The following is a 24,821-nucleotide window of genomic DNA, read 5'->3' as shown; positions in this document are numbered from 1 at the left end:
TGAAGGACGTGCTACAAATGGATAATGAGGTGCTGGTCGACCGCTCGCACAGAACACTGGGGCCGAAGAGGACCGACGGGAAGCCACTCGCCATTGTGGCTAAACTTCACTACTACCAGGACTGTGTCGAGGTGCTGAGCCGGGCGCGCGCCCAGGCTCCATTACAGGCCAACGGAGTGACTATTGCAATCTTCCCGGACTATGGCACGAGCGTCGCCAAAGCCAGAGCCGCGTTCACGGAGGTGAGGAAGTTACTACGCGGCCGAGAGGACACCCGGTACGGCATTCTCTTTCCAGCCCGATTTCGCATCACGTATAAGGGAGAAGATAAAGAGTTCATCGATGCAAGTGAAGCGATGGGCTACGTCAGAAAGAACATTGTGCATGCAGCAACGGGTGAGGTCGGGTAGGCTACCTGTGGTACACACAATTCTAGCATTCTTAAAAAAGAAAAAATTAAGGATTCTCGAGATACTGTTTGCTCTGCACACCACTATACACTTTTTCGATCAGAAAGGGGAGATACTCTGATATTTATATGTTATATCTGTACCGTACAGATATTGTGAATGATGTGTCATCTTGTCCTCAACGGGTTACTACTTGCTAAAAGGTCACTGTAAAATCTGCTAATTAACAATCTAGTGTAATGATCCACCTACTCAGTTTCAAGAATTTACGACTGGTTGTTATTAAGCTAGATAACACACTCTCTGATCCTATATCAACAGACCACATAGAAAGAAGAGATGTATCGGTGTGTACGTGCTACTCATAATATGCAGGTGATGTGAACAATGTATCATTTTAACTCCAACAGGACAATATGTGTATAGAGGCTACTGTAATGTCTACTGTGTGCTAATCTATGTGTAGCATCACCTGCCTAGCATTGAGAAGGCACCACTGGATACCGTATATCAAGCTAAGTAACTCACCAATCCCCAGCGAATTCCTGACCCTACCCAAGTAGAATTCAAAATGAAAGGCTTAAAGAGAGAGAGAGATGCCAGCCAGAAATGATCCCCACAACGAAGCTAATAACTAATCTCTACCCAGGCGCCCATCTCTCTCTCTAGGAGTCACAAGCTGGCCATGTCCTTTTTCTCTCTTTTTTTTCATTTTTCAGTGCCATGATGTAGCAACTCACACGCACACTCCCTAGCATGCACACATATGTGACTAGCCGTGGATAGTAGGGACTTGTTGAGGCAACTTCAAATTAGATTTTTTTTTAACATATTATGAAAGTACAGATTCATACCTTCAAAATAAGCCATCACTTGAAAATGTTGGTGGGATACTTTTCAAGCTACTTCCTATGAATCATGGTGATATCACAAAACGTATTCAGAGAAAATGGCCTTGAACGTTATACACTTACAGTGTTAAACAACTACAACCCTACCCAGAATGCATTGTAATCCTGCATGGCGCCCCTCTCTCTCTCTCTGGGTGCAATTAACACCTGGCCACGTTCTAGTGCAGACTCTTTTGTTTTGACAACGACTCTGTCTTGTGACACTGCAAACACACACCCAAGGAAAAGTCATGATAGTTTAGTGAAAGAGTTAACCTTCTGTAGTGTGGTAGTGAAAGAGTTAACCTTCTGTAGTGTGGTAGTGAAAGAGTTAACCTTCTGTAGTGTGGTAGTGAAAGAGTTAACCGTATGTAGTGTGGTAGTGAAATGGTTAACCTTCTGCAGTGTGGTAGTGAAAGAGTTAACCGTATGTAGTGTGGTAGTGAAATGGTTAACCTTCTGCAGTGTGGTAGTGAAAGAGTTAACCTGCTGTAGTCGGTAGTGAAAGAGTTAACCGTATGTAGTGTGGTAGTGAAATGGTTAACCTTCTGCAGTGTGGTAGTGAAAGAGTTAACCTTCTGTAGTCGGTAGTGAAAGAGTTAACCTTCTGTAGTGTGGTAGTGAAAGAGTTAACCTTCTGTAGTGTGGTAGTGAAAGAGTTAACCTTCTGTAGTGTGGTAGTGAAAGAGTTAACCTTCTGTAGTGTGGTAGTGAAAGAGTTAACCTTCTGTAGTGTGGTAGTGAATGGTTAACCTTCTGCAGTGTGGTAGTGAAAGAGTTAACCTTCTGTAGTCGGTAGTGAAAGAGTTAACCTTCTGTAGTGTGGTAGTGAAAGAGTTAACCTTCTGTAGTGTGGTAGTGAAAGAGTTAACCTTCTGTAGTGTGGTAGTGAAAGAGTTAACCTTCTGTAGTGTGGTAGTGAAAGAGTTAACCTTCTGTAGTGTGGTAGTGAAAGAGTTAACCTTCTGTAGTGTGGTAGTGTACCAGAGCACTGAGAGCAGACTATATTTTTAGGAAGGAGGTTGAAGAGGAGTATCTTGACTTCAGATTCAGATTCAGATTACTTTATTCGCCATTTCATACAGGTACAAAATGGAACGTGTTTTGACATTACAGTGCATACTTTTTTCACAATTAAGAACAATACAAACAGTAAATAAATAATTTTTAAGTAAAGTGCAAGACAGGACAGAACAGTGAGACAACAATAAGACTGTGAAAGTGCGGTGGTTGGGGACATGGATACAGTGCAACACAAGGTTCAAGTCCAGAAGTCCATTGACTGCTTCCCTGCTATGTAAGCGGGGCGGGTGACAAACACCAAACCTCGTCACACAGCAGTGGCTGATAGTTCACGTAGCCCGCTTCAATGAACTGCGAGAGATTATTCATAACATAGTGTTATTGTTGTACACGGAGCACAGCTCGCTGCTCGCTGCTCCTCCCCCTCTCTCGCTCTGAATGAGGACAGCGGCCTGGCCTGACCAATAGCGCATCTTGAAAGGCGCGTTAATACATTTGTTTATCTGGCTTACTGCTGCGGATTCAAGCCACGCAATAACAAAGCGCAACATTAAAATAAGGACAGCATTAAGTTGCAATAAATCCACTCGAACGAAGTTCGTTCGCTCATAAAATGTGTGACATTCTAAATGTGTTTTAATGTTGTTTAATGACAATACACCCGAGTCCCGACTCGCGTTTTATGATGAAGGTCTTTTTAATATAGACACTGCGTTTGTCACAAGTTAAGTTGCTATAACGTATAACGTTAAGATAAGTGTATTACATTTTCGTTCTCTCTGCTAAGAAAGGAGAGCTTGTGTGCTTGTGTGTGTTTTTAACACCCCGTTAAGTACCTGTGAAGATGAATGCATGAAGCACGCGCAGACAGACCACCCAGCGTAAAGCCCTCGCCTGTAGTCTTTCCACAGTATTGAGACACAATACTGTCGGACAATCTAACAATCATTAACTCATTTACAAGTTGTATTAAAGTTTGCAAATAAGGGAACAGAGCAATGACATTTCAAAGCAGTCAAAAAAGCAAGATTTCGATTTTTTTGATTTTCTGAAGTGCAAGCATTTTCGCATTTTCTGACGCTTGTATCTCGCGGACTAAGTCGGGTTTGATGACGCCGAGTCACATATACATTGACGCACGAGCGCGGAGATTTGATCCTATATCAACAGACCACATGGAAAGGAGAGATGTATCGGTGTGTGCGTGCTGCTTGTGATATGCAGGTGATGTGAACAATGTATCATTTTAACTTCAACAGGGCACTATGTATAGAGGCTACTGTAGTGTCTACTGTCTGTGTGATCATCTATGTGTGGCATCACCTGCCTAGCATTAAGTGGGCACCACTGGATACCATATATCAAGCTAAGTAACTCACCCACCCAGCTTCGAGAGTTTACCACTGGTTATTATTAAGCTATACAATTCACTCAACATCCAGCGGATCTCTGATCCTACACTAACAGCCACTTATGATGTACAGGTGATATGAACAGTGTATCATTTTGGCTCCAATAGAGGACAATATGTGCACACACATACAGACATATAAACACGCTCACACCTACGCTGACGCACACGCTCACACTCCTAATGGATACACTATCTAGAGACGACAACTTTGCCTCCTTTGAACAGTTGGTACAGAAATACAAAATCCCTAGGTCACACTTCTATAGATATTTGCAACTCCGGAGCTTTGTAACTTCAAACTCGGACTGCTACCCAGTGTGTCCTCCGGCCTCCCTTTTAGACTCGATCCTGAACTGTAAATTGATCCAGACACAAGCTATAAGCAGAATCTACAAATTACTTAATAGAAGCAACTTGACACCTCTGGATCTCCTTAGGGGCAGATGGGAGACAGACTTAGATGAGCCAATCACAGAGGACACATGGGACAAAATAACACAGGGGATTTTCTCTTCCTCCATATGCCTTAAACATGCTGTTATCCAGTTTAAAATTGTACACCGACTGCATTGGTCTAAAGACAGGCTCTCTAAGATATATCCCGACATAGACCCTCTATGTGACCGGCGCTGTAGACAGGCTCCAGCCACTCTGCTCCACATGTTCTGGACGTGCCCAAAGTTGCACACCTATTGGCAGGCCATCTTTGACACCTTTAAGATATTTGGAAAGGTAGTGGAGCCATCACCATATATTGCAATATTCAGAGTGGCCCCAGCGGACATCCACTTTAGATGGTGGGAATCTAGAATGCTGGCCTTCTGTACACTCTTGGCCAGAAGGCTAATACTGTTCAAATGGAAAGACCCAGGTCCACCGGTGTACGGCCACTGGATGAGAGAGGTCATGTATCATATTAAACTGGAGAAGATCAGGTATACTGTCAGAGGTTGTACCGAAAAATTCCACAATATTTGGGATCCTTTCCTAACGTTCTTTGAGGGTATGGAAGCGGATAATGTGACAGAGGCGATCTGACTGGCCTTCCTAGTCTCTCAGCTTATTATTCTATTATTTTATGTGCTTACTTTTCTTTTTCTCTATCTACAGAATACAAGAGATGCATATGTCACTGCTGTCTGGTGATTTAAAAGCTAAAAGGAAAAACAATGATTAATAAATGCTTTAAGGCAGTGGTCACCAACCTTTTTAAGCCCAAGATCACCTTTTTTTTTTGTGAAGGCAAGATCTACCTATTGAAGCGTTGAGAGAAAACGACAGCCAAGATTGTACTTTAAACTAAATGACCTTTATTTGCCTGTATTCTAATTACATGCAATGCTTTGGTCCAACATTAAAACGTCAAAGTAGAACTATTATGTACTTTCTCAGTCAGTGCTAAGTGCAGTCATCTTATGCAGCATCACTTTTCACATCAAAACAAAAGTAGAACTGTAATGTGGACTTTCTCATATTATTAACATTGACAAACATATTTACAATTAGCATTTTATAAAGTAGAACTGTAATGTGTACTTTCTCAGTCAGTGCTAAGTGCAGCATCACTTTTCACATCAAAACAAAAGTAGAACTGTAATGTGGACTCTCAGTGTAAGATTTTTTTTTTTTTTTTTTCTTTTTTAATTTTCATGGAAAGATCTACAGGGACAGTCTCAAAGATCGACCAGTCGATCAAGATCGACGGGTTGGTGACCACTGCTTTAAGGTATCTTAGAATGATTCTGTCTGGTATAGGGGTGGGGGGAAGGGAGGCCCTTATTTTATTTTATTTTGGCTCATGTGGGACCGCCTGTGAAAACTGAATCTTCAAATAAAAAAACATTGTTCAAAAAAAATATTCCGCTGCCAGGGTTCTAACCCGCACCAAACCCTGGCAGCACATCACCCCCACCCTCATCCACCTCCACTGGCTCCCCATCAAATCCCGCATCACCTACAAAACCCTCCTGCTCACCTACAAATCCCTCCACGCTCTGGCACCTCAGTACCTCACTGACCTCCTCCACCCCTACACTCAGTCACAGTCCCTGCGATCCACGGACACTGGTCAGCTCTCCATCCCCCGAACCAGACTGCGGACCTTCAGGGAACAGAGCTTTCAGTGTGGCAGCTCCCACCCTCTGGAACTCCCTCCCCGCAGAACTCCGCAACGGCCACCCACCTCTTCAACTTGGCCTTTAACCCCTAAATTCTCACTTTTTATGTTGTGTGTGTCCACTATGTTTGTTACTTTTGTTATTTTTCCCCTATGTAAAGCGACCTTGGGTCTTTTTGAAAGGCGCTATATAAAATGAAGCTATTATTATTAAACAAAACTGAGCTAAATTAAAAGTGTGTGTGGTGATTAATGAATTAATAAATTAATCACCCCATGGAGGCTTGAAGGTGATAATGATGATGGCGCCGCCCCGTTCGGCTGCCTCTCTGTTAGCTCCGTCGAGACTGTGTTTACTTTTGTTAATATTTATAGTTTTTAGAGTTTTGTGCGTACCAACTGTTGGTGCATTTAATGTATATGACCGTCAGTCACTCATAGACATTGGATTACGGGAAACTTACCAACTGGATTACTCGCTGGATCAACTTTCCGAACCACATCAATGGCCGGAAGAAATCCTCCGGAGACTAGGACCAGATCCTTTGTTCCTAGACCCCAGGAAAAGACGTCGAGGAAAAAGGGCTGGGATCCGAAACAGGCTGAGATCCAGACGACACCGTACACCACTTCCCAGTATATTGCTAGCCAATGTACAATCAATAGACAATAAACTGGATGACATCCGAGCAAGGATTCAATATCAAAGAGACGTTAGGGACTGCAATGTCCTTTGCTTCACCGAAACATGGCTAACACCGGAGGTTCCAGATCACGCGATTCAACCAGCGGATCACTTCTTTATCCATAGGAAGGATCGGACACAATCAGAGTCCGGTAAACAACGTGGTGGAGGTATTGCCTTCATGTTTAACAAAAATTGGAGTGATCCAACGAATGTGAAGGAATTATCCAACCACTGCTCCCCAGAACTGGAATATATAACCATCAAGTGTCGTCCTTTCTTCCTCCCGAGGGAGTTAACGGCGATCGTCCTGGTCGGAGTGTATATTCCACCGCAAGCCAACAACAACGCCGCGCTCTCCAGACTCCATGACGAGGTAAATAGTATACAAGCGACGAACGTTAACGCCGCCATTTTAGTACTGGGAGATTTCAATAGCGCCAATCTGAGAAAGGTATTGCCTGATTTCTACCAGCATGTGACTTGCAACACCAGAGGCGGTAACATCCTAGATCACTGTTACACGCAATTTAAAGGTGGCTACAAGGCTCATTCTGATAGTGGCTTTGGCAAGTCAGATCACGCATCCATTTTCCTTACACCAAAGTACAGACAAAGAATTAAAAGTACTCCCGTAGTCTCGCGAGAGGTGCAGAAATGGGATGTGACGTCAGAGGACACGATCCGGTCAGTGTTTCACAACACAGACTGGATTGTATTCCGCGACACAGATAACATTAATGCCTACACGGAGACAGTGCTGGACTATGTCTGTACTAGGGTGAAAGAAACAATCCCCACTACCAAAATGAAAGTTTACCCAAATCAAAAACCCTGGGTAGACAAATCCGTCCGTGAAGCTCTGAGAGAGCGCACCAAAGCATACAATGACGGCCTAGTGGCAGGCAACATGAATGACCACAAGGTGGCGCAACACAACGTAAGGAGGACAGTGTCAGAGGCCAAACGGCGCTACAGGGATAAAATTGAACTCCAGTTTGAACAAGCTGACTCTAGAGCTATGTGGCAGGGGCTCAAAACGATGACAGACTACAAAGGCGCCTCCCTCAAACTGAACAGTGACATCTCCTTAGCAAACGACCTCAATACCTTCTATGCGAGGTTTGATGCTGGTAATAACAACACCAGCTCACAAGCCTCGGCAATGGGGGGGGGGGGGTCGGCTGCTGATGGAGGCGCAGTGTTCAGGGTAACAGAGCATGAGGTGAGGCGGACCTTTAAAAAAGTGAATATCAGGAAGGCAGCAGGTCCGGACGGCATCCCCGGCCGCGTCCTAAAAGTCTGTGCCGACCAACTGGCCCCAGTATTCACTGACATATTTAACCTGTCCTTAGAACAGGCTGTCATCCCCACCTGCCTGAAGAAGTCCACTATTATCCCTGTACCCAAAAAATCCAAGCCTGCTTGCCTCAACGACTACCGCCCTGTAGCTCTCACCTCCATAGCCATGAAGTGCTTTGAGAAGCTAGTAAAGGGCTACATCTGCTCCTCCCTCCCCATCAACATGGACCCCCTGCAATTTGCATACCGCCCCAACAGGTCCACGGAGGACGCCATATCCCATGTGCTGCACACAGCAGCATCACACCTGGACAAGAGGCAGGGGAACTATGTGAGAATGCTATTCATCGACTACAGCTCGGCATTCAATACCATAGTCCCCTCCATACTCATAGCCAAGCTCAGGGACCTGGGCTTGGGCTATGACCTCTGCCAGTGGGTCTTGGACTTCCTGACTGGCAGACCCCAGGTGGTGAGAGCAGGCAACTGCACCTCCTCATCCATCACCCTCAACATAGGGGCCCCCCAGGGCTGTGTTCTGAGTCCCCTCCTCTACTCCCTGTACACACACGACTGTGTGGCTCAGCGGAGTAGCAATACAATCGTCAAATTTGCTGACGACACAGTGGTGGTGGGCCTGATCTCTGCCAACGACGAGAGGGCCTACCTGGAAGAGGTCAAGGTCCTGGCGGGATGGTGCCAGGAAAACAGCCTCTCCCTGAACGTCAGCAAAACAAAGGAGATGATTGTGGACTTCAGGAGGTCGGGGGTCAAGGACTACAGCCCCCTCAGCATCGACGGGGCACCGGTTGAGAGAGTCAACAGCTTCAAGTACCTCGGAGCCCACATATCCGAGGACTTGACATGGACCATACACATTAACAGTGTGGTGAAGAAGGCACGACAACGCCTCTACTTCCTCAGGCGCCTAAGGAAGTTCCAAGTCAGCCAGAAGATCCTTAAGAACTTCTACTCATGTACAATAGAGAGCATCTTGACCGGCAACATCACCTCCTGGTTTGGGAATAGCACTGCAAAAGACCAAAGCAGACTACAAAGAGTGACACGTTCAGCCGAACGCACAATTGGAGGGGGGCTCCCCACCCTCCAGAACATTTACTACAAGCGTTGCAAGGGGAAGGCTAAGAGAATTATTAAGGACTCGAGCCACCCGAACAACTGCCTCTTTGAACTGCTGCCGTCAGGCAAGCGATACAGGAGTCTCAAGGCGAGCACAGAAAGACTCAGAAGTAGCTTCTATCCCCAGGCCATCAGGCTGCTAAACGAACAATGAATGAACACTACACAACAACAACCACCAAACACACATAGCACACACATCCACACGCACACACTCACTTTAAACAAACACACTGTAGCACCCACTACACACACTTTATAGCACACACCCACTTTAAACAAACACACTGTAGCACCCACTCCCCACACTTTATATTTATGGATGAAGGATTGCACTACAACTCGTACACCTTACTGTAAATTGTACCTAAAATTGTACCTCATCCCATTTCTGCTTTGCACTAGATAGTACTGTACATTAGTACACTGCATAGTATTGTGTATTGTATATTATATGGTAACTCAGAACATTGTACATATGTCTATACCGAACAACTGTGACCTCATTTTCTTCTTCTAAATTCATGCTATATTATGTTATTATGTTATTTGATACTATCTTGTCTAGCACAGTCTCTGGAGCGTAACAGTAAGAAGCATTTTGTATGAAAGTATTCTGTACTTCTGTATGACAACTATTAAAGAACTTGAACTTGAACTAATGAAGACTGACAGTGAGAAGGACTTTTCTCCATTCTCTCTCTCTCTCTCCTTTTCTCTTACGCTCTTCTCCCTTTATATTTCTTTCTTTATCTATTTCTTTTTATCTCTCTCTCTCCCCCCCCCTATTTATCTATTTTTTCGTTCTTTCTCTCTCCCTCTTTCTCTCTCTATCTACCGCCCCCTCCCCCCCCCCCCTCTCTCTCTTTGGCAGCTAGCCTGCACTCAAGTGAGTGACAGTGCGCTACTGTAAAACATTACACAGCAGGGGTGCTGAAAAACAGCTTTATCTGTCAATAACAGTGTCTGGTTACTTGTTTTAATGAAAGGTATTTATCTGCGCCGTCCAACCCAGCCAGCCTGCTAATGTATTGGGTTCTTGTCCCAAGAGTTTGAGGGGGGGGGGGGGGTGGGGGGCTTAAAGAAGTCTATTTGGACTTGGTTTTACAGTTGAGCAGCCGTCCGTAGAGAGTAAATGGAAAAGTGTTCAGGCAAATTATTTGGGCTTAATGAGGTATGTGTGGTTATTGGATATGGACAGTGCACATGTTTTGCTCGGTGCACTGAAAGCTTAAAGGAACATACCAGTCTAATTTCCGACTTCTACATTTACATTTACATTTACTGTAGTCATTTAGCTGAAATGCTTTTATCCAAAGCGACTTACAAGTTCCGTACGACAAGTCATCAGGGAGGGCAGGAAGGGTACAGCCCACACATTACCAGAGATTTGTTGTCCTGTCTTTAACTGATTTCGTGTGCATAGGTGTATACACGACACAGTGGTTTTCAGAAGGCTGAGTGACATGTACCTAGCTGCGACTTTCAAACAACGTTCAAGTCTCATGGACTATTTCACACCACCTGTTCAACATCAATGGCAGTGTGAATGAAGTTTAGTAAGGTGTGCTGATATCAGCTAAATAGATCCTTGCATTCTCAACGAGGGCAGAGGTGTCTGGACACTGCTACGCCATTTTTTGTAGTTTATTTATTTGATTATGTATTATAAAAACTATACCAAAATAATTGTTATTCAATATACAGTACAATGTTTTTTTAAAGTGTTTAAAACATGTGTGGAGGAGATCATTAAGGAAAACTTGAGAAACTCAACGTCGGATTTTAACACTTTGAGTGCCACGGACGCGTTGTGTCGTTAGTTCATGCCGACTGTTGAATGCCACCAACGCTATATAGCGTTTGTTTGTCGTATTTTTTTTTATTCACGATTTGGATTCATATTTCATCAACCGAGCCTCACGCTAGTGCTGCAGACTCTCTCTGAGCTCCATTGGGAAAATACCGCCCCCTATCGTCTCTCCGGATGGTACTGCACCCCATTGGATTAGACTGATGGGGGGGCGGGGGGGGGGGGGGGGGGGTCCAGCCTCCTCATTTTACTTCTCCGGCGAGGCATCTGAAGAGACCCAAGTGATCGCCAAGCCGGAAAACGCGTGGAATAGATATTTACAGTACCCAACGCTGAATCAATAAACACGATCGATATTTGGAATGGCGATCAGGAATTGGAATAAACTTTTTGGAGAACATCTGAGGTAAGCTATTTATTTTACCAGTCTTGGGGTAATCGGATCTATTTTCACAAAGATATCAGCATGTGTGTGTGTGTGTGTGTGTGTGTGTGTGTGTGTGTGTGTGTGTGTGTGTGTGTGTGTGTGTGTGTGTGTGTGTGTGTGTGCGATCAGGAAATGAGAGAATATATTTTTCAGAACGCTTCTCTAGTACACATATACTATCGATAATCTAGCGTTTATTTGAAAACTATTCATAAATAGGCAGAAAAATTACATTTTTTTGTGTATTCCAGAATATTCCTGTAAATGCCGTTATCATGGAATCTCTATATTTTCCTGAAAAACGAGGGCTTTTCAAAATGCTATAAAACGGAAACGAACCGATTAAAAAAACAATCCGTTTCGACAATGTTGACTGCAAACAAGTCATTGATAAGCGACGGGCAGATTAAGACACATAGCCATAATTTAAGACAGAGATTATGCATTCACAAGTGGGTGGTGGCATTCAACCATGTTTTACCATGTTAACAAGTGGCAACCAAAGTGTTAAAGGTGCACTGTGCAGTTGTTTGGGGATAGATATGTGTTCGCAATTCCAAACGTAAGCCTAGAAGATACATCTTAGAACAATTCATATGTCTGTAAACAGAAGCGCGGGCCCTGTTTACACCACAACAGTCTCTTCTCAGGTGGCCTTCTAGCTTCAAACAGTGTTACAGGAACCACTTTCCTCTGAGGTTTGTTTATTCACTTATGAAAATATTACCATCGAACTGATTCTCTCAGCTCAAAATCTCTCTCCTGAAAACGACTTAAAAGGAAAACATTATGGGAAATGTGCTTACCGTCTTCTCCAGAGTCTCTCCTGCCAAGTAAATAAATACCAATTTCCTCTCTGTGCGTTCAGTAAAAAGCTATCCGTCTGCAACCCTGCATGACCAGCATAATGCATGATGGTTATAGCAGCAAAGACCAGCATAATGCATGATGGTTATAGCAGCAAAGACCAGCATAATGCATGGTGGTTATAGCAGCAAAGACCAGTATAATGCATGATGGTTATAGCAGCAAAGACCAGTATAATGCATGATGGTTATAGCAGCAAAGACCAGCATAATGCATGATGGTTATAGCAGCAAAGACCAGCATAATGCATGATGGTTATAGCAGCAAAGACCAGCATAATGCATGATGGTTATACCAGCAAAGACCAGCATAATGCATGATGGTTATACCAGCAAAGACCAGCATAATGCATGGTGGTTATAGCAGCAAAGACCAGTATAATGCATGATGGTTATACCAGCAAAGACCAACATAATGCATGATGGTTATAGCAGCAAAGACCAGCATAATGCATGATGGTTATAGCAGCAAAGACCAGTATAATGCATGATGGTTATACCAACAAAGACCAGCATAATGCATGATGGTTATACCAGCAAAGACCAGCATAATGCATGATGGTTATACCAGCAAAGACCAGCATAATGCATGGTGGTTATACCAGCAAAGACCAACATAATACATGATGGTTATACCAACAAAGACCAGCATAATGCATGATGGTTATACCAGTAAATACCAGCATAATGCATGATGGTTATACCAGCAAAGACCAACATAATACATGATGGTTATACCAACAAAGACCAGCATAATGCATGATGGTTATACCAGTAAATACCAGCATAATGCATGGTGGTTATACCAGCAAAGACCAACATAATACATGGTGGTTATACCAGCAAAGACCAACATAATGCATGATGGTTATAGCAGCAAAGACCAGCATAATACATGATGGTTATAGCAGCAAAGACCAGCATAATGCATGATGGTTATAGCAGCAAAGACCAGCATAATGCATGATGGTTATAGCAGCAAAGACCAACATAATGCATGATGGTTATACCAACAAAGACCAGCATAATGCATGATGGTTATACCAGCAAAGACCAGCATAATGCATGGTGGTTATACCAGCAAAGACCAACATAATACATGATGGTTATACCAACAAAGACCAGCATAATGCATGATGGTTATACCAGTAAAGACCAGCATAATGCATGGTGGTTATACCAGCAAAGACCAACATAATGCATGATGGTTATAGCAGCAAAGACCAGCATAATACATGATGGTTATAGCAGCAAAGACCAGCATAATGCATGATGGTTATAGCAGCAAAGACCAGCATAATGCATGATGGTTATAGCAGCAAAGACCAGCATAATGCATGATGGTTATACCAGCAAAGACCAGCATAATGCATGATGGTTATACCAGCAAAGACCAGCATAATGCATGATGGTTATACCAACAAAGACCAGCATAATGCATGATGGTTATAGCAGCAAAGACCAGCATAATGCATGATGGTTATAGCAGCAAAGACCAGCATAATGCATGATGATTATAGCAGTAAATACCAACATAATGCATGATGGTTATACCAGCAAAGACCAACATAATGCTGATGATTATAGCAGTAAATACCAACATAATGCATGCTGATTATAGCAGCAAAGACCAATATAATGCATGATGGTTATACCAGTAAAGACCAGCATAATGCATGATGGTTATACCAACAAAGACCAGCATAATGCATGATGGTTATAGCAGCAAAGACCAGTATAATGCATGATGGTTATACCAACAAAGACCAGCATAATGCATGGTGGTTATAGCAGCAAAGACCAGCATAATGCATGATGGTTATAGCAGCAAAGACCAACATAATGCTGATGATTATAGCAGTAAATACCAACATAATGCATGCTGATTATAGCAGTAAAGACCAATATAATGCATGATGGTTATACCAGCAAAGACCAGCATAATGCATGATGGTTATAGCAGCAAAGACCAGTATAATGCATGATTGTTATACCAACAAAGACCAGCATAATGCATGATGGTTATACCAGCAAAGACCAGCATAATGCATGATGGTTATACCAGCAAAGACCAGCATAATGCATGATGGTTATAGCAGCAAAGACCAGCATAATGCATGATGGTTATAGCAGCAAAGACCAACATAATGCTGATGATTATAGCAGTAAATACCAACATAATGCATGATGGTTATAGCAGTAAATACCAACATAATGCTGATGATTATAGCAGTAAATACCAACATAATGCATGATGGTTATACCAGCAAAGACCAGCATAATGCATGATGGTTATACCAGAAAAGACCAACATAATGCATGATGGTTATAGCAGCAAAGACCAGCATAATGCATGATGGTTATACCAGCAAAGACCAGTATTGTTACGATGGGGTAGGTAGAATACAATAATTACAGAAAGGGAAGGAATGGAGGAGGCAGAGGCGAGGAGTGAAGCTTGGAGAAGGGTGTTTACTGTAGAATCCAGTGCAATACAAGGAACATACAGAAACTACATAACAAACTTCACAATACAAAACAACAAACACTAAGACTTACTAGAGGGAGAACGGTGCGACACGACGTGGATAGGAACAGGGGGTAACTGGAGGTATGTCGCCACAAACATCTCAGCAACCACAGGCAATAAATACAGCTCCTAATTAACGTTAATTAGTAATGGACGACAGCTGGGGGGAGAAGGCATAAGAACTAATACAACACAAAGGAACAAGAACTAGGCTATATAACACACATAATCAGAAATACAAACATAGAGAAACCTAAACAGCTAACAATTGTAATATCAACAACAAACAATGTAATGACAGCATACTGTTAAGGATATTTATCATTACAGAGTGTATCGATTGTTTGTGACCACTAGAGGGTGGTAGACCAATGTCAGGCCGAGGGCCAATGTCAGATGGAGGGCATTGCCCAAAGTCAGGTGGAGAGCACTGCTCAAAGTTACCATCCTGACCCGTCCAACCATGACCGGGCCTAGGATCCTGACAGTACCTCCCCCTCAACGGGGGGCTTCCAGACCCCCGAAGACAACGTCCATAGCCAGGCGAGGGAGGAAGCTGGAACCCCGGAGAGGATCCAGGGAGGGGACCCGAAGACCAGGGGCCGGGAGGCCGAGCGAAAACCCCAGGAGGGGCATAGCAGCCATGGAGGCTGAAGACGGGTGCAGATACCCGGAGAGGGGGGGTGAGGATGGGAACAGAGACCCGGTGAGGGGGAGTGGGGATGGGCGCCGAGACCCGGGTAGGGGGGCAGAACCTGAGAACCGAGGCCCGGCGAGGGGGAGTGGGGACGGGCACCGAGGCCCGACGAGGAGGGCTGGACCTGGGAAGAGAGGCCCGACGAGGGGGGGTGGGTACAGGTGTAGAAGCCCGGGAAGGGGAGCTGGACCCTGGAGCAGGATCCCGGGCGAGAGACCCTCCAGCCGCCGGACCCGGGACCGGTTCAGGAGAGCCGGACCGGAGGTGCGGCGGCGACGACCCCTGGAGCAGGATCCCACGCAGACCACGGCGAAGACCACGGCGAAGACCCCGGCGAGGACCACGGCGAGGACCAGGACGCTGATCACGGCGCAGAGCTGGACCAGACGGGGAGTCAGGATCCGTCGAGGAGCAGGGCGGCGGCACCGCAGCCGGGCCAGGTGTAGAGGCCGGGCAGGATGTGGAGACCGGGCCGGTCTAGGCGGCGAGGCGTGGTATAGGACTCGGGAATGAGGAGCCAGGACCCAGAGCAGAGGCTGGACTGGGCGTGGAAGCTGGACCAGCTGTGGAGGCCTTGCTAGCCATACTAGCCTCGGGGGCTAGGATAACTGTGAGCCCTGGACTCCCTGTGAGAACTGTGCTAGCTGGGAATGCCTGGCTAGCTTGGGACATCTGGTCCGTCTCCAGTACTAGGCTCACCCTGAACCTGGAGCCTAGTCTGGCAGTGGAGACTGTGCAAGCTGGAAAACGGCCGGTTAGCTATTGAAACGAAGCTAACGGGCGGAGCTATGTTAGCTGGGGACGGCTGGTTAGCTATTGACACGAAGCTAACGGGCGGAGCTAGGTTAGCTGGGAGTGGCTGGTTAGCTATTGACACAAAGCTAACCGGCGGAGCTATGTTAGCTGTGGACGTCTGGTTAGCTGTCTCGGGCGTGGAAGCTGGACCAGCTGTGGAGGCCTTGCTAGCCATACTAGCCTCGGGGGCTAGGATAACTGTGAGCCCTGGACTCCCTGTGAGAACTGTGCTAGCTGGGAATGCCTGGCTAGCTTGGGACATCTGGTCCGTCTCCGGTACTAGGCTCACCCTGAACCTGGAGCCTAGTCTGGCAGTGGAGACTGTGCTAGCTGGAGACATCTGGTCTGTCTCAGATACTAGGCTCACCCTGAACCTGGAGCCTAGTCTGGCAGTGGAGACTGTGCTAGCTGGAAACGGCCGGTTAGCTATTGAAACGAAGCTAACGGGCGGAGCTATGTTAGCTGGGGACGGCTGGTTAGCTGTATGAGCGGAGCTAACGGGTAGAGCTGTACTAACTGGAGACGTCTGGCCATCTATGGTGGCGGAGTTAACAGGCGGAGCTGTGATAACTGGGGACGGCCGGTTAGCTATTGGCACGAAGCTAACGGGCGGTTCTGTGTTAGCTGGGGACGGCCGGTTAGCTATCGGCACGAAGCTAACGGGCGGAGCTATGTTAGCTGGGAACGTCTTGTTAGCTGTATGAGTGGAGCTAACGGGTGGAGCTGTACCAACTGGGGACGTCTGGCCATCTATAGTGGCGGAGCTAACAGGCGGAGCTGTGCTAACTGGGGACGTCAGAACAGCCTCAACGGCTGTGGGGGGCTCTAGGCTGACCGTAAGCCTGAGAACAGTCGGCAGGCTAGCTACCCTAGCCTCCGACTTGTGCTTCTCCATGAGGCCAGCAACATGTTCAGCCATCTCCCACATCGCTGGCTCCAGTGTCGGATTCTCCATGGCGACCTGGTCGATCTTCCGGAGCAGGAACCCCCACTTGGCCAGTGAGTAATGCTTCATGTCAGTCTCACCGGCCATCAGGCTCAGGACGACCCGAATGGTATCGCTTGCCCTTCCTGCTGTATTCGTTATTGGTGGCGACATTCTGTTACGATGGGGTAGGTAGAATACAATAATACAGAAAGGGAAGGAATGGAGGAGGCAGAGGCGAGGAGTGAAGCTTGGAGAAGGGTGTTTACTGTAGAATCCAGTGCAATACAAGGAACATACAGAAACTACATAACAAACTTCACAATAAAAAACAACAAACACTAAGACTTACTAGAGGGAGAACGGTGCGACACGACGTGGATAGGAACAGGGGGTAACTGGAGGTATGTCGCCACAAACATCTCAGCAACCACAGGCAATAAATACAGCTCCTAATTAACGTTAATTAGTAATGGACGACAGCTGGGGGGAGAAGGCATAAGAACTAATACAACACAAAGGAACAAGAACTAGGCTATATAACACACATAATCAGAAATACAAACATAGAGAAACCTAAACAGCTAACAATTGTAATATCAACAACAAACAATGTAATGACAGCATACTGTTAAGGATATTTATCATTACAGCGTGTATCGATTGTTTGTGACCACTAGAGGGTGGTAGACCAATGTCAGGCCGAGGGCCAATGTCAGATGGAGGGCATTGCCCAAAGTCAGGTGGAGAGCACTGCTCAAAGTTACCATCCTGACCCGTCCAACCATGACCGGGCCTAGGATCCTGACACAGTATAATGCATGATGGTTATAGCAGCAAAGACCAGCATAATGCATGATGGTTATACCAGAAAAGACCAGCATAATGCATGATGGTTATACCAGCAAAGTCCAGTATAATGCATGATGGTTATAGCAGCAAAGACCAGCATAATGCCTGATGGTTATAGCAGCAAAGACCAGCATAATGCATGATGGTTATAGCAGCAAAGACCAACATAATGCTGATGATTATAGCAGTAAATACCAACATAATGCATGATGGTTATAGCAGCAAAGACCAGCATAATGCATGATGGTTATAGCAGCAAAGACCAGCATAATGCATGATGGTTATACCAACAAAGACCAGCATAATGCATGATGGTTATACCAACAAAGACCAGCATAATGCATGATGGTTATACCAACAAAGACCAGCATAATGCATGATGGTTATACCAGCAAAGACCAGCATAATGCATGATGGTTATACCAACAAAGACCAGCATAATGCATGATGGTTATACCAACAAAGACCAGCATAATGCATGATGGTTATACCAACAAAGACCAGCATAATGCATGATGGTTATACCAACAAAGACCAGCATAATGCATGATGGTTATACCAACAAAGACCAGTATAATGCATGATGGTTATAGCAGCAAAGACCAGCACAATGCACATATTTTGAACATGTATGTTTAGGGGGTAATACAACGTGTTGGTAAAAAGCCTGCACCGTAGCCTACTCATGCCTCTGCTTTCATCGAGAACGAGCTTCAAAGCCTCGTGGGGAGAAGCGTCGTCAAAGTCATCTCTCCCGGCAGCTCAACAAGGAACTTAATGGAGTTACAGTGAAATTAAAACTTTAAATACATATTCAATAATAGGCAGAATACCTATTGAAGATGAAACACTTCTAATGCTTCTATGCATCCCCCCCCCCCCTGTATCCCCCCCCCCCCCCCCCCCCCATGCTGCTTTGACACCTGAATTTCCCCAAGGGGATCAACAAAGGATCATTTTATCTTATCTTAATGTAGGTCAGGTATATCTTACATTTCTGAGTCTGTTCAATGTGCATTCGAAATCTGACTTGTAAACAAAAAGCGAATTGCAAGTTGAGAAGAGCACCGCTCGTCTGATGTAGCGCCGCTCACGCTTTCCAGAGAGTATGCTTAAAAAATCAATGGCTACGGGAAAATGACCAAACAAATTTTGTTTAAGTTATACCTGTCCTAGCTTACAAGTTTTTACTCTTCCAGAAAATGGCACTCATCCTGTTGTTGAATCTGTATTTCATTTATTTATTTATTTTTTGCTTTCATTTCCTCGTTGAATGGTAAATGGGTAAATGGTGCATTTATATGGTGCTTTTATTTTGTGCTTTATAATTCTGTTCCTCACTGTGACGACCCCCACTTTACCTGCAAACGGGGAGTCTGTTGACTCAAAGAGCATGGTGGTAGGTCATTAGCCCAATTTGAATCACCTGTGCAGTGCAGTGCAGAGAGCTGCCTGCACACACAGCATCATTATGTTTCCACTCTGTCTGCTTTTTCAACTCCTAGGCACAGGTTGTACCAACACACCCAACTTGGAATCCTTTGACATATTAATACTAATAATTACACCACACACACACTCACTCATCCACACATTGCACTCACCACTGATTCTGATACACACATATTTGTTGTTATTCAATTATTCTGTGTTTAGATAAATTATTTTGTTAAATTGTTATCACGTGTGGTGGACTCGCTATTTGTCAGAAACCACCTGTTTGTGACACACTCACATTCACCCATTCACTCACACACTCACACACAGACGGCAGAGGCCACCATGCAAGGTGCCGACCTGCTCATCGGGAGCAATTACGGGTTGAGTGTCTTGCTCATGGACACTACGACACGCTGCCCGGGAGGAGCGGGAATCGAACCGGGAACCTTCCGACTAACAGGCGACGACTGCTCTACCTCCTGATCGCTGAGATGCCGGTGATGCCGCTCTACCCCACAAATTCAAGTGGTTCCCCTGGGTGGAATGAAATAAACTAAGTATAGGCTGACTCTCAGCATCCTCATCAGTAATTTTCTCCAAGACAGCTAACACCTTCAGCTGTCTGGAAATGTGCAACACCAGTGGTGAGTGGTGCAGGCCTCAGGCGCTCACGCCTCATCACTCACACCAACCCCATCCTGACGTTACTTTGTCCGCCAGCACATTTGGACTTTTTAACTAATTATTGGTGGCAGTTTGGACAGTAGTTTATATGTTTAGTAAGTCAGTCGGCGGCTCTGTGAGACATGATGTGTGTGTGTTTCATCATGGGCATACAGTGTGATGTTGTGTGTGTCTACATGCATGTGTGTCTCTCAAGTGTGTGTGTGTAACAGAGTTGGAGTAGTCTAAACTCATTCTGCCCTTCAACTAAATTCAAGTGAGTGCTTTTAATTTTCTTTGCCTTTCATGTGTGTGTGTGTGTGTGTGTGTGTGTGTGTGTGTGTGTGTGTGTGTGTGTGTGTGTGTGTGTGTGTGTGTGTGTGTGTGTGTTTGTGTGTGTGTGTGTGTGTGTGTGCGTGTGCGTGTGTGTAACCCAGGTTTCAGATTCATAACTATGTAGTTATAGGAACATAAATAGTTAATGCCATTGAATAAGAACATAAATAGTTAATGCTATTGTGTAAGAACATAAATAGTTAATGGGTCATATATTCATATGAGATTAGCAACGTTTTGACCAAATCCTTTGAATTGCCTCACTGCCCTTTAAATTACCTCATGACAAGAGATAGGTGTCACGACAGCCACGCCTTGCCTTACGGCAGGTGAGCCTTGCCTTACGGCAGATGAGATTACAGATTGGCGGAGACTGACGCAGCTGAATGCTGCTGGATACTGAAATGAACTAGCACCACGAAATAGTTATCAAACAGTCATAAAAGATTCCCCCAGTTACAAAACCAAAGAAGTTGTTGCAGTCAAAGAGCATACCATTTCCGGAAGCAGTTTTGGTGAGTTTCATCAATATTGTGCTGTCCATTGTCGAATGTACAAAATCGCTAGCTCGATGCTAATCAGCTAATAATGTAGCTTCATCCCGAGTCATGCTAGCGAAGCTCCAAGCTCAATTTGGTTAAATGAAAACTAGAAAGAAACCATTTCAGAAGTACTTATAATTGTATTGATATGCTGTACGATAAGAACATGGTCTATATACATTTTTACTGCTTTTGAGAGTTTAATATGGAATGTGAGGAATGTTCCCATATGCTAGCACACTTTAGCCTAACTTAGCATAAGACAGATGGACATTCCCACGTGCTGTGATAAGGTAGCCTACTTTAGCTTAGCATAGCTAAAAGTAGCCTGATTGATTAGTCATTCTAAAAGCAATGAAAAGATGATGAAGCGATAAAAGATGGTAAATAGCTTTTATTTTTTGAATGCCTGTATAACGCAGGCCAGGTTTTTCTAGCACCCCGTTCCACCCCCGGCAGGAGTCCCGGCCGACCACCACTCACCACGTGTGCCCACGCGGAACGAGGCAGTGTGCCGGACCAACACAAGATGGCGAGCCAACCCACTGAACCTCAGATCTAGATCAAGGCTATGCCGGCCTGATCTGATTACGCCTGTTGCCTCAACACCCTGTTACTGTTAGTGACACGAGTGCTACATGTGTGTCAGAGTATCCTCACTCACCCGTGTGTTGTTCCTCTCGGCCTTGAGTTCAGAGATCTCCTCCTCCTTCTCCAGCAGGTTCTCCCTGCAGGCGTTCAGCTCCTTGGTCAGCGCTGCAAACTCCTGGTCAACGAGAACAGAAAGCCAGTAGGATCGGTCAGTGACACTCCTTAGGGCTGGAAGGTATACCATTGTGGATCCATGTAAAGGTATAGAATATTTTACAACACCGCCATTTGCATGTTCTTGGTATCTGATTCTAGGGACATCTATGGATCTCAGGGAATGTATTCCCAGTGTCAGAAATACTGTGTCTGTTACGCTTGAGTAAATTGTAATGAACCAAATGAGAATATCAATAAAAATGGTTTTATCTTTGACTGTGAATAACACCATGCTAAAATTGACCAGACCTGAAAAAGAAATTTTGGACCCACCGCTAGCTTTTAAGCAGTGCTTGGTGGTGCAAATTAACCTGGCTACTACGGAGGAATAAGTGACTGCGTATTCCAGCCCATGGCTTGCATCGCAGTCACGAAAGGGGCTAGACTACAAGTGGAATGGACTACAAATGGAAACGAAACAGAGCAATAACATTGCAAAGTTAGAAAATAGAAAAAAGAACAGAACTGAGATAGTTGCTCTCTGGGAATATATATTATATCATTTTTCTTCTCTCTTTTAGGTAGTAAGAGCTGAGCTTTATTTAAAATTGTAAGATATTGTAACAAAGGGGGCGGCTAAGTGGCACAGTGGGCAAGGCGCTCACCACTAACGCAGGATATGCTGGGTTCGAGCCCAGCTCGCTGCGTTGCTACCGGCTTGGCTGGTCGTTCATACTAACACAATTGGCAGTGTTAGGGGTGGGAAAGCCGGTGGGTGGGGATTGGACGTTGTGGACGGCGACTCCTACAGGTCGGTTGGTGCGCCTGTACAGCAGAATCCGGAAGTATCGGGGGCAGCATGAGCCTCCCACGCGTTACTCCTCGCCACTGAGAGATTGCGCTGTTCAGGTGAAAAGATGCGACGGCTGCCTCCTCGTGTACCGGAGGGGACACGTGATGCAAGGCTTGGTCCTCACTGCAGCCGACCAGTGGGAGGCATAGTCTAGCAACGTTCGAGACAGGGGAGGGGAGAATTGAAGGGAGAATTGGCAAGGCGAAATTGGGATGGGAGAAAAATAGAAAAATAAGGAGAAAAAAAAGTGGACCAAAAAAGATATTGTAACAAAGGGGCAGGACTCAATAAGCTTTGCTTCCTTTCTGCCCCTTCTCAAACTCATGTTTGTTTTTCTCATAAAAATTTGTTTTATTGTAATTTGTAGTGGACAACTAAATACCATCAAATACCGTTATACTGACAAAATTAAGAGAAATATGGTGATGTGATCTTTTGGTCCAATTGACCAGCACTAATACTCTGCATTAGGGCTGACCTTCGAATTTCTTTTTGGAATTCGAAGCTTCGGGGCCGAGATTCGATTTGAATACGAAGCTTCGAGATAAATCTTTTTTTAAATGTGTTGCAGGACTTGTACAGCACTTTCTTCAACTTTGTCAGTGCTGTAAAGTTGAAACCTTTTTAAATCCTAGACAAACGAAACACTTTGCTTTCATGAAATATTGTAAGCCATCATTTGAGGCTTTATAAAAGCAGCACAATAGATAGATAGATAGATAGATAGATAGATAGATAGATAGATAGATAGATAGATAGATAGATAGATAGATAGATAGATAGATAGATAGATAGATAGATAGATAGATAGATAGATAGATAGATAGATAGATAGATAGATAGATAGATAGATACTTTATTAATCCCCTTGGGGAAATTCAGTGACATACACATTAGGGGTGGGAAAAAAAATCGTTACGTAGTAGTATCGCGATACTTTGCGTGGCGATACTGTATCGATACAGGGACGCCAAGTATCGATATTTAATTATTCATAAAAAAAAAATTGTATAAGAAAGTTGCATTGTTCATTTCAATACCTGTAATAGTACAGTAGTCCACACACACACACACACACACACACACACACACACACACACACACACACACACACACACACACACACACACACACACACACATACACACACACACACACATGTGCAATCAGTTAAGTTGGAATATGACTGTAATACAAACAGTTCAGTTTGTTAAGTACATGCAACACAGATTACAGTGTTTAGATCCGTCTGCTTGAGAAAATACCATATTCTGCAATAAAAATTATTGAAGTGAGATGAACAGACTGAACTTTATTTTATTAGATAAAACATGTTGACAAAGTTTTATTTTGCAGTTGAAAAAAGGTAATACATTTAATTTGATAAAAAAAAAAGAAATATCGCGATATATTTAGTATCGCGATACTATCGTATCGTGACGCAAGTATCGCGATAGTATCGTATCGTGAGGTCTCTGGCGATTCCCACCCCTAATACACATACAGCTCATAGTCTCGTTAAACAATAATTTCACAATCATTACATTTGAACAGTAATAATGGTACAATATAAATTCAAACAGGCATGTACATTTGTTGACACATGTCGACTACAGTATGTCTGAGACAGCGTATGTATAGTCTGCTGCAGCCAATGAACACAAATCTGTCGGTGCAGAGTCCGACCTCATCTTAAATAACAAACAGCATTGCTTGTTGTAATTAACAAAGAGAGGCAGAGTTGATTTTGCAATATAGGCTATTTTGCGAAAAAATATTTCATATTCGAATCCCATGCCTATCAAACGAAGCTTCGAAGCTTCGGAGTATTTAAGACTGCCCTACTCGGCATCAACGTCCATCCATAGTATACTGTATCAAAGATACACATCCTTTTGATTAGCCCCCCCCCCCCCCCCCCACCACACAATGACAGATCATGGGGGGGGGGGGGGGGGTAGCCGAAACAGTACTCTGGTGAGAGTCCTCTGTTCAAAATCATACTCAAGTGCGAGTGGAAAGGCGTTTGATATTGTATGCACTGACTCGAGTATCAAAAGCGAAAGTATTCGATGGCATTTGTTGTATTTTAATTGATGATAATGGGACAATTCTCTCTCTCTCTCTCTCTCTCTCTCTCTCTCTCTCTCTCTCTCTCTAAGCAGACGGATAATGACGACAGGATTTAAATGCGTCTGAGCCAAAATGCCAATTACAGCCAGAGGGGTTCCGGCTGCCCCCCCCCCCCACCCACCCCCTTCCCCCAACCACCACCCGTCCAAGATGTCCCTCACAACAAGACAAGGGGGACATGTTTCTACATTGTAATTTCCTTGGCAAATGACTAGTGCCAAA

General features: G+C 44.6%; 1 protein-coding gene across 1 annotated transcript in view; it reads right to left on the bottom strand.

Moving 5' to 3' along the window:
• LOC311242244 (liprin-alpha-2-like) overlaps positions 1-24,821 on the bottom strand; it is a gene marked incomplete at both ends in the record, with an annotated part of 92,614 nt that overhangs the window by 32,883 nt on the left and 34,910 nt on the right. The window contains one exon of the mRNA XM_084338442.1: positions 21,531-21,632. Within this exon, the coding sequence (XP_084194568.1) occupies positions 21,531-21,632 (102 nt within the window). The remainder of the gene's footprint in view (positions 1-21,530; positions 21,633-24,821) is intronic.

Source organism: Notolepis coatsorum, assembly GCF_963971535.1.
Source record: "Notolepis coatsorum genome assembly, contig: SUPER_15_unloc_1, whole genome shotgun sequence".
Lineage (NCBI taxonomy): Eukaryota > Metazoa > Chordata > Actinopteri > Aulopiformes > Paralepididae > Notolepis > Notolepis coatsorum.
This window is presented reverse-complemented; position numbering and strand designations above follow the sequence as displayed.